Source organism: Dipodomys ordii, unplaced genomic scaffold, assembly GCF_000151885.1.
Source record: "Dipodomys ordii isolate 6190 unplaced genomic scaffold, Dord_2.0 Scaffold35, whole genome shotgun sequence".
Classification (NCBI taxonomy): domain Eukaryota; kingdom Metazoa; phylum Chordata; class Mammalia; order Rodentia; family Heteromyidae; genus Dipodomys; species Dipodomys ordii.
The window spans coordinates 12,357,699-12,368,309 of NW_012267251.1; the positions used below are offsets into that span (position 1 = coordinate 12,357,699).

The 10,611-nt window shown below is 39.7% G+C and overlaps 1 protein-coding gene across 1 annotated transcript in view; it reads left to right on the forward strand.

The window, feature by feature from the left end:
- The window catches only part of Cd55 (CD55 molecule, decay accelerating factor for complement (Cromer blood group)), a 25,506-nt gene that overhangs the window by 822 nt on the left and 14,073 nt on the right, over positions 1–10,611 (forward strand). Inside the window, exons 2-7 of the mRNA XM_013017330.1 lie at positions 7–177; positions 529–714; positions 3,816–4,007; positions 4,540–4,639; positions 6,432–6,517; positions 8,779–8,970. Coding sequence (XP_012872784.1) covers positions 7–177; positions 529–714; positions 3,816–4,007; positions 4,540–4,639; positions 6,432–6,517; positions 8,779–8,970 — 927 coding nt within the window. The remainder of the gene's footprint in view (positions 1–6; positions 178–528; positions 715–3,815; positions 4,008–4,539; positions 4,640–6,431; positions 6,518–8,778; positions 8,971–10,611) is intronic.

Below are 10,611 nucleotides of genomic sequence, written 5' to 3' on the forward strand. Positions count from 1 at the left end.
CCCCAGGACCCCCCCGGACCCCGGCCCCCCGGGCCCCCCGGACCCCCGTGGCTTTAGGACGCAGGCTGATTCTGGTCGCCCCCTCCTCCCGCGGATCAGCTGTGCGTGTGAGTGAGTGTGAGCGGGCGTGTCACCCGGCGCCGCACGCGGGGCCGCCTTATCTCGTGGCCAGCAACAGTATCAGCGTGGACACTCGGTAAAGTCGGAGCTGCTTTTTAAAGGGAGGGACTTAACTCTCCACTGCTGTGTGTTTTCCAGTCCTGGGACTTGAACTCGGGGCCTGGGCGCTGCTTAAGGCTAGCGCTCTGCCACCTGAGCCATAGCGCCACTTCTGGCTTTTTCTGTGGTACTGAGGATTCGAACCCAGGGCCTCATGCAGGCTAGGCCGGCACCCCTGAGCCACCTCCCCAGCCCTCTCAGCTTCTTTGAGCCTGTTCCCTGCAGGAAGGTCAGAGGTCCCCGGGACACCCGCCCCCCACACTCCCTGCAAGGCTGCGTGGCCTGCAGGGTCTGCTCTCTCCTCTTCAGGTGACTGCGGCCTCCCCGCCCAGGTACCCAACGCCCAGCCAACCCTGGGGGATCTCCAGAGCTTTCCAGAGGGCCACACGGTCACCTACAAATGCAAGGAAGGCTTTGAGAAGATCCCGGGCAAGCCAGATTCCGTGGTCTGCCTCCCCAGCCACCAGTGGTCAGAGCTCGGAGAGTTCTGCAACCGTAAGTTCCTCTCTTGTTGGGAAAGTGACGGAAGGGAGTGTATCCCGTTAGGTTATTTTTATACCTCTTTGGTGTGACTGGTAATTGATAGTTCTCCAGCGTCACTAAACCCTTGGGTAATTCCTGTGTTGGCACTACACCTGTCAGCTAATTGAAGGCCTTGCTTCCCACAGCAGGTACTGCTGCTTTATTAAACCTTCCTTCTGGACTGTATCTCCTGAACCGATTAATACAGAAAAGAAGCAATAGATACTATTTAGGAGAAAATTATATATGAATAGATGTATACATATATGTGTGTGTATGTGTATATATATATTCTCCTGAACAGACTAACAGAAAATAAACAATAATTATGTATCATATATTATTATATATCATATATAACATATGTTATTACATATAATGAGTTATATATGATATAGGATATATTACACATATATGATATATTTTATATACATCATCATATGCTTTGAGGGACATACATAGGCTGTGTTTTATTAGATCACATTTTGTAAAGTCAGACTTAACAAATATAAGGTATTGGTTTTATTTTCCCTTTATTTTTTGTGTGCGTCCATACTAGGGCTTGCACTCAGACACTAGGCACTGTCCTTTTAACTTTTTTGCTCAAGGCTGACACGGTCACTTGAGCTACACTTTCACTTACAGCCTTTTGGTAGTTCATTGGAGATAAGAGTCTCCTGAACTGTCCTACTCAGGTTGGCTTCAAACTAGAATCCTCAGATCTCAGCCTTCTGAGCAAATATAAGTCTTGGGTAGCATTTCCCCCCACCCAAAACTCATGTCTTTCCTTCAAAAATCTATTATGTATTTGCTGTGATACACTCATGCTTGCTATCTGGACATTACAGAGTGCACTTACAGGTCTAGGTAATATGGCATACCTGGGCCACATGGTCTAGCTTATTCCTCCTTTGCTACAAACTCTACAACATGATAGTATTGAATATGGCAGGTAAACTAATGGAAATTACTGTCCATATCTGTAGACTTTATAAATACTGTGCACTTGGACTATGCTAAATTTATTTACATTTTCCTCATTAATAAATCACCCTTAGCTTACTGTAACTATTTTTTTAACTTTATAAACTATTTTTAACCTTGTTTGGAGCACTATATTGCCCAGACTGGCCTCATATTTCTGAGCTTAAGTGATGTCCTGCATTAGCCTCCCAAGCATCTGGGATTATAGGCTATCATGTCCAGCTTAATTTTTTTAATAAAAACATCTCAATTTTTTGACTCTCCCATAATAATACACAGCTTATCGTGGTGGTGTTGGAGATCACTGAGAGGGCCAGGACATAAAAATAATCAAGACCCTCAACTAAAAAAACAAACAGAACTAGGTATTGTATGTGTGTGCGTGTGTGTGTGCGTGCGCACGCGTGCGCGTGTGTGCTTGCGTATGCACCTGCATGCACACGTGCACCTGTGATCCTAGCTACGTGGGAAGCATAAGTAGGAACATCATAGTCCTTGCTGTGTATTGTCCCACTGGAAGGTCCTTTGGAGTTGTAGCACTGGGGCTGTCCTCTGTGATCACAGTGCGTCTTTTGGAACACATGAAAGGCCTTGCCTGAAGCTGACTCACTGTTGAATTTAAAGTATAATATAGCCAATACAGGCACTGGCAACGTCCGTTCTTAAGAACACGCAGTGTTATCGATTGCATACGACTGATGTGCTGAGCTTTCCTATAATTGGACATACTGTGCTCATTTCCAGCAGTGGTGCTGCAGATACATGGGTGAGGCTCACACTGCTGTTACTATGACTACCGCATCACTAGGCGATAGGAATGTTTAAGCTCCATCATAAACTTACAGGAGCACTGTTGTGTAGAGATGTGGCCCAGTATGGACCAAAACATCATTACGTGGTATCTGAATGCATGTAAATAGAGATAGAAATTGTTCCTGCCTCTGAACAATTTAACTCAATGGAAACTTGAGGACATTTAGAAACCGCCACAAATCCTTTTTTAAAAATCTATCTATGATAGAATGTGATAGGTTGAAGTGTGAGAGCCTTGCATAAAGCACCTGGATGGCATTTAGAGTTTATAATTCTCCCGCAGGTATTACTTCATCTAACCTTCCAAACAACTACTTGAGTTAAGCAGAGACTCTTCTCTGCATTTCACTTAAGGGAAAGGCCCCCAAAAGGTGACTAACTTCCTCAGTATCAGCAGCATTTCTGCAGGAGACTTTTGGGCCTTTGCATGACCATTCCATTATACTCTATCTGTCCCTTGTTCACAGTTTGTACTTAGTTCATGTACAGAATTCGTTTATCTGATCCTTGCCCCTCAGAGGTTGTTTTGGTAGTCAATGAGTTAATATATGTTAGAGGTATTCAATAAATAATAGCCACTAGTATTACAATTACTATTGTTGTCTCAGGACTTGAGTCCAAGGATCTGGCAATACTCATTCTCATCTATCCCTGTACCAAATGGTACTGAGGAATTCCCCAGCATAGCATCCAGAAACTAACATTTATTCAGTCTCATTACTGTGCCCAGCTGGGCACTGGTGGCTCATGCCTGCAATCCTAGCTACTCAGGAGGCTAAGATCTGAGGATTGTGGTTCAAAGCCAGCCCAGGCAGGAAAGCCCATGACTTGTATCTCCAATTAAGTCCCCAAAAAGCTGGAAGTGGAACTGTAGCTCAAGTGGTAGAGTAGTAGCTTTGAGCAAAAAGGCCCAGAGACAGCACGCAGGTCCTGAGTTCAAGGCCCAGGACTGATAAAACACAACAGCAACAACACAAAACTAGACTCAGAACTGTGACCAGGTAACTTCATTGGATTACATGTTTTGAAAAGTGGGGCTAGTGACATATTAAATCTACTTCACAATGGTAGATAGGACATGAATGTGTGTGAAAGTGTGTGTGTGTGTGTATGTGTGTGTGTGTGTGTGTGTGTGTGTGTGTGTTGGGTATACTGAAAATGCCATGGTGATATTTAAATATTAAGTATGTATAAAGACATAAAAGGAGTGAAATAAAGATCAGCTAATTAAACATTCAAATGCATAACATATTTTTGTTATTTTTTAATTCTCATAGGTAGCTGTAAAATTCCACCCAGGCTAAATTATGCATTTCTCAAAAAGGAATATAGCAAACAGAATTACTTCCCAGTTGGGTCCATTGTGGAATATGAATGTCGGCCAGGGTACAGAAAGGATATTACTAAGTCAGAAAAATTAACTTGCCTTCCGAGTTTAGAATGGAGCAAACCAACTGAATTTTGTCAAAGTGAGTATATACTTTTTAAGTATTCCAAGTCATCTGGTGTTTGGAGAAAATATCTCTTTCTTCATCTGTGCTGGAACTCTGTATGTGTCTATATTACTCAGAATGATTCTTCTATAATTCATTTTATGTTAAATTGGATAGACCAAATACATATGTGATTGTGATACTTATTCACCACTCACAACCTTAACATTTACTTAGTTTGAGGTTACCTATATTCACTATAGATCATAAATAGGTTGCTGTTTTAAACTTTTCAAGAAAAGAAAGTAAAATTAAAGAAGTCTAAGAACTAGAAATACCAATGTTTGGATGATGAATTTACACACACACACACGCACACACACACATATAGGTCTCACAATTAAGTTTATTCTAGCTTTACTTACATATAATAAACTAATAGAATGTGTGTATTGAAGGCATGTAATGTGATGCTTTTATATACACATACATTATAAAATGATTGTAAAAGGATCTCATAGTTTCATATTTTATATTTTAATGAAAGCAATTTATTTTTACCTTTTAGAAAGATCATGTCCTAATCCTGGAGAAATACAAAATGGTGCTATCAACATAAAAACTGACATATTATTTGGTTCATCCATCTCCTTCTCATGTAACAAAGGGTAAGTTTTGTCATACTAACACTGTATTTCACATAAGAGGAAACAAATTGGAATTTCAGATGGAGATTGCTGGTTGTGAGACTAGCATGCACAGGCTGGTAGTGGGTAAAACAATCCCTGCTTCAAAGATGCTTTTATTCTGAGCTCATTCAACTTCATAAAATGGGTGAAGAAAGGAAGATTTTATGCCACCAGCTTCTCTAAATATATAGCTTTTAATATTTATGGATTAGTAAAGAAAAATGGGAAACATGTTGATGATGTTTACAGAAATAACAGTCCTTCAAGTGAAATATGAAACAAGTTTTTAATCTAAGAATGAATTTGTATCTGATTTCTATATACATACAAACTTAGGAGATATCATTGGAATATATATGTAAGGTAATATAGAATATATATACATATATATATATATGTTCCTAGGGTAGCAGTACCCTTCCATGTCCTTGCAGTCCAGTCTTTTATAGTTATCTATGTAAGAAAGGAACTCACTTACTGAATAATATCCATATCTCAAATACAGTTGAAAATTTTCCATTCATTCTCTCATTTAATGTTGTAAATTTCATTTTGTGCTTTCACTGTCTCCCGGTGTATTTGTCTGCTTCATTATTTATAAAATAGAAATAATAGTCACTTTTCTCATATTAGTAACAAATATCAGTTGGATCACTAATGTAAAGTCTGGAAAATACTTTGAACCCTTTAAATATAGACACATTCTATTGTTCTACAAAGTCTGTATTAATTTGTGTGTGTGTGTGTGTGTGTGTGTGTGTGTGTGTGTGTGTATTGGTACTGAGGCTTAAACTCAAGGTCTTTCCCTTTGCTCAGCTCTTTCACTCATGGCTGGCACTCTACCATTTGACCCACACACCTTCAGTCCCTCACTTTATTGGCTCATTATAGATATATGTGTCTTCTTTGTCTATAGAGCTGGCTTTGAACTACAGTCATCAGACCCAAGATCTCCTGAGGATCTAGAATGATAGGCATGAGCCATAGGAGCCTGGCTGTTATTAATTTTCTAGAACTCAGAAATATTAGATTTGTTCACAAATGATATCTACATAATTTAATTTTTTTATGGTCCTGAGGCTTGAACTCTGGACCTAGGTGCTGTCCTTGAGCTCCTTTTTATCAAGGGTAGGGCTGTACTACTTGAGCCACAGCACCACTTCCGGCTTTTTCTGTAATTAATTAGAGACAAGAGTCTCACAGACTTTCCTGCCCTGGCTGGATTTGAACTGTGAACCTCCGATCTCAGCCTCCTGAGTAGCTAGGATAATAGCTGCAAGCCACCAGTACCTGGCCTAAAAATTTTATTTATACTTCTATGTTTTCTAGCATACACAACCTGCAAATAAAAATGTTCCACATGTTATACATTCTTACTTTTTAGGTATTTTTTTAAATAAACTTTTTTTTCTTTTATTTGCCTTACAGACTTTCATCAAATATCATTTTGTCTCCATCTACTGGTATATTGTATATTTTAGGCTGGTAGGCTGAAGAATTTGACAAAAGTCAGATACATGGGAATATAACAAACTGATTTTTTTTTTTTTTGCCAGTACTGGGGTTTGAATTCAGGCCCTGGGCACTGTCCCTGATTTTCTTTTGTTCAAGGCTAGTACTCTACCACTTGAGACATAATGCCACTTCTGGCTTTTTCTGTTGATGCAGTACTGACGAATCAAACCGAGGGCTTCATGCATGCTAGTCAGGCATTGTACCACTAAACCACATTCCTAGCCTTAAACTGATTTATCCCCCCTTTTTGTTCTAGGTTTAAATTAGTTGGTGCCACTTCTAGTTACTGTGTTCTTACAGATAACACTGTTGGCTGGAGTGATCCATTGCCAGAATGTGTAGGTAAGTCTTCTATAAAAGTCTGGGCCTAAACCATTAATGGTAAAGGATTTTTTGCTTGTTTAGAATTTTCACATGTATATTTGTAGTACCCTCGCTTTTTTGAGTTGTGTTGCTGGTACTGGGCCTTGAACTCAGAACTTCATACTCTTACTTGGCTTTTTCCACTCAAGACTGGTACTTTACCACTTGAGCCTCACCTTCAGTTCTGGCTTCTTGCTGCTTAATTGGAGATGAGAGTCTCAAGGACTTTTCTGCTCAGGCTAGCTTTGAATCAGGATCCTCAGATCTCAGCCTCCTCAGGAGCTAGTATTACAAGTGAGCCAGTGCTTGGCCCTCTTTTCCTTCTTAAAGCTTAGTATAGCTTAGACATCAGTATTCCCTGTCACATACAAAGTCCACACTCTCTAGTGTAGCATTTGAGGCTGGCCAGGCCCTGTCTACATTTCCATGTTTGTGTCTCACTTTTACAATCAATTCCTAGCCATGCGGGCTGTGTTGTTTTTCATATACCTTGTGCTTCCACTATTCCTTATGTGTGTGTCCCACCAGGAATGTCTTTTAGTTCCTTCTCTGGATTGCTATATTCTCTTCAACGAGTTGATTCTCCTTGTTCTTTAGGAAGATTGTCCAACCTGGTTAATATCCTTCCTCTCTCTCTTTTCCATACCACTTGCACTGTTATCTGTGATAATCCTCCCATTTTGCACTAGTTCTTATGGTACAGGAACTGTACTTGCCTCACTTTTGGACATCTATCTATAGAAAATGCCTAGTATGTATGCAGTGCTCTAAAATGTTTGGACAAAACCAATGGATGAGTCATTGGTGGCTCATCTGAGGATTGCAGTACAAAGCCAGCCTGGGCAGGAAAGTCTGTGAGACTCATATCTCCAGTTAACCACCAGAAAACCAGAAGTGGCACTGCAGTTTAAAGTGGTAGAGCACTAACCTTGAGCAAAAAAGCTCAGGTACAGCACCTGAGTTCAAGCCCTAGGTCCAACAAAAATAAACAAACAAATAAATCCACCAATAGGTGGATTTGAATAGTCTCTATACACCTGAATTTAGTGTCAATCCAAGTAGCTAGTTCTTGGATTGATCAATAGCCTAAAATTACTTTAGAAATTTGGAAATACTGCATTGGTCCTCCAGTTCATTTGATATCATTGAATTTGAGGCACACATGTAATTATATTCCTTTCCTGCTTTTCAAAGCTTCAGGGCTTTGAAGAATGTGAACCTACTCATTTTTTTATTAGAATAGTTGCTGGAAGAGGCTGTAACTCTGCTTGTATTTGTTTTTAAAAAACTCAACTACGGAAGTGGTGCTGTGGCTCAAGTGGTAGAGTGCTTCCCTTGAGCTGAAGAGCTGAGGGACAGCGCCCAGGCCCAGAGTACAAACCCCACAACTGACAAAACAAACAAATAAAAAACTCAAATCCTTAGTATGGTTTATCTTTTTTTTTTTTTTTTTTGTTGGTTACGAGGCTCAAACTCTGGGCCCGGACCCTGTCCCTCAGCTCTTCAGCTCAAGGCTAGTGCTCTATCACTTGAGCCACAGTGCCACTTCCAGTTTTCTGAGTGGTTTATTGGAGATAAGAGTCTCACAGACTTTCTTGCTCAGGCTGGCTTGAACTGTGATTCTTAGATCTCAGCCTCCTGAGTAGCTAGGATTACAGGTGTGAGTCACCAGGGCTAGGCTGATTTATCTTAAATAAAAATCTTTGTGAGTTAATACGTGCTAAGAAAAAGAAACTTTACCATGGAGGTGAAAATATCTTGGGCTCTACCCTTATTTCTCAAGCATGCCCCTGGAATTCCCAATTCCTCTTCTTGTTTGTTCCATGTGTTGAGGAGCAATTTCTCCCTGTCCTAGCCTGTGTGGAATGCAGAATACATCCTAGGCTTAAATTCAAGTTCCATCATCCCCCTGACATCATCCTCAACTTCTTGTTTTAACCTCTAAAATTCAGCAGCGTTACTTTTCTTCACATCAGTTTGGCATGTGTCACATGTGTACCTTACTGTGATTTTTGAATTTCCGTATTTTAAATCTTATTATTTCTGTTAATCCGTCTCCATTTAGCACCTGTGTTCCATTATCTTGGCCTTCAAACCTCCAAAAATGCTGTCCGTTGCTTAATAGCTATTTCTAAGCATCCCTTTGTGATAAATGCTGAGCTTGAATATGTTTTAGTCCTTATTTGTAAATATACAATACCGGTTTTACTGAATTAAAAGATGTTGTCTTTCTTTTTAAGAAATTTATTGTCCAGACCCACCAGTGGTTAAGAATGGAATAATGCGAGGGGAGAGTAACACTTACACATATTCTCAGACTGTAAGCTATGAATGCACTAAAGGCTTCACCCTGGTTGGAAATAGCTCCCTTTATTGTGATATAAAAGATGACGACCATGGAGAATGGAGTAGCCCCCCACCTCAGTGCAAAGGTAATTAGTTCACATAGTTGTATTTTTGTGTTATTTATTTGGACATAGACATCCCAAGAATTCTGATGAATGAATGTAAAATGTGTACTTATGCATATTTTCATTTTTTGTGAGGCATAGTTTTTCACCAGAGTCTCAAAGGGATCTATTGCCTTGGTAAACACATGCAATATACATACATACATATATACATATATATATATATACACACACATATACAAATATACTATCAAATATATACATAATATATAAATATAAATTTATTTGAATATGTGTATACAGTTTTATTTGAGACATGGTTAGCTGTTCTAATATGTTAGAAAAAGATAATAGAGAGGGGGAAAAGACAAGAAGGATGGATGGGTCAGGGCCAGGAATGTGGCTTAGTGGTAGAGTGCTTGACTAGCTTGCATGAAGTGCTGGGTTCGATTCCTCAGTACCACATACACAGAAAAAGCCAGAAGTGGCACTGTGGGTCAAGTGGTAGAGTGCTAGTCTTGAGCAAAAGAAGCTCAGGGACAGTGCTCAGACCCTGAGTTCAAGTCCCAGGACTGGCAAGAAAAAAAAAAAGAATGGGTGAAGGAATAAAAAGAGAAAGAAGAATGGGAGAGAGAAATAGAGAAAGAGCAAAATATTCCAAAAGTCCATGAGAGTTTTCCAAAACTGATTAGCTTCACGAAGTTCTCTTGATTCTCAATAGAATAAAAACCATTTCAAGACATCTCATATTAAATCTTTAGAAAGTCAAAAAACAATGATAAAAATACTTTAGGGGGCTGGGAAGGTAGCTCAGTGGTAGAGCGCTTGCCTTGTATGCATGAGGCCCTGAGTTCAATTCCTCAGCACCACATAAGCAAAAAGGAAAAAAAAAGCTGGAAGTGGCACTGTGGCTCAAGTGGTAGAGCGCTAGCCTTGAGCTGAAGAGCTGAGGGACAGTGCCCAGGCTCAGAGTTCAGGCCCCATGACTGGACCCAAAAAATAAAAATAAAAATAAAAAAATAAAAATAAATTATGCTTTAAAAAAATATTTTAGGTCCAAAAAAAATTACCTCAATGTAGTAGCAATTAAATATAAGCACTGAGTTCTCAACCAAAAGTGGCATAACCAAAAGACAATAAGAAAAATTTGAAACACTGCAAGAAAATCACTGCTTGTGTTGAATTCTATACCTAATGAATATGTCCTTCAAAACTAAGTGAAAAACAAGATGTATTCAGACAAAAGCAGAGGGAACTTGTCTCAAGTAGAACAGGCTTCATGAAAACCTAAGGTAATTCTTCAAGTAGAATGCAAAGAATCTCATGTCACAACACTGAAATGCAAAAAGAAATGAAGAAAACTGAGAACGGTGATTTTTTGCATTATTTTAAATTATCTTTAAATTGTTGTTCCAGGGAGTTGTTTTTTTTTTTTTTTTTTCAGGTAACGAGTAGGTTTATTCATCGTTCTGGCTGGCACCAGGCCATCTTGGTCCTTCACGCGGTGGGGAAAGGCCTGGGAAAGAGAGCTGGGAGACCTGGCAAAGAGAAAGAGCTGGGAAAGAGAGAGCTAGGAAAGAGAGAGAAAAGAGCTAGGAAAGAGAGAGAAAAGAGCTAGAAAAGAGAGAAAAGAGCTAGAAAAGAGAGCATCTGGGAAAGAGA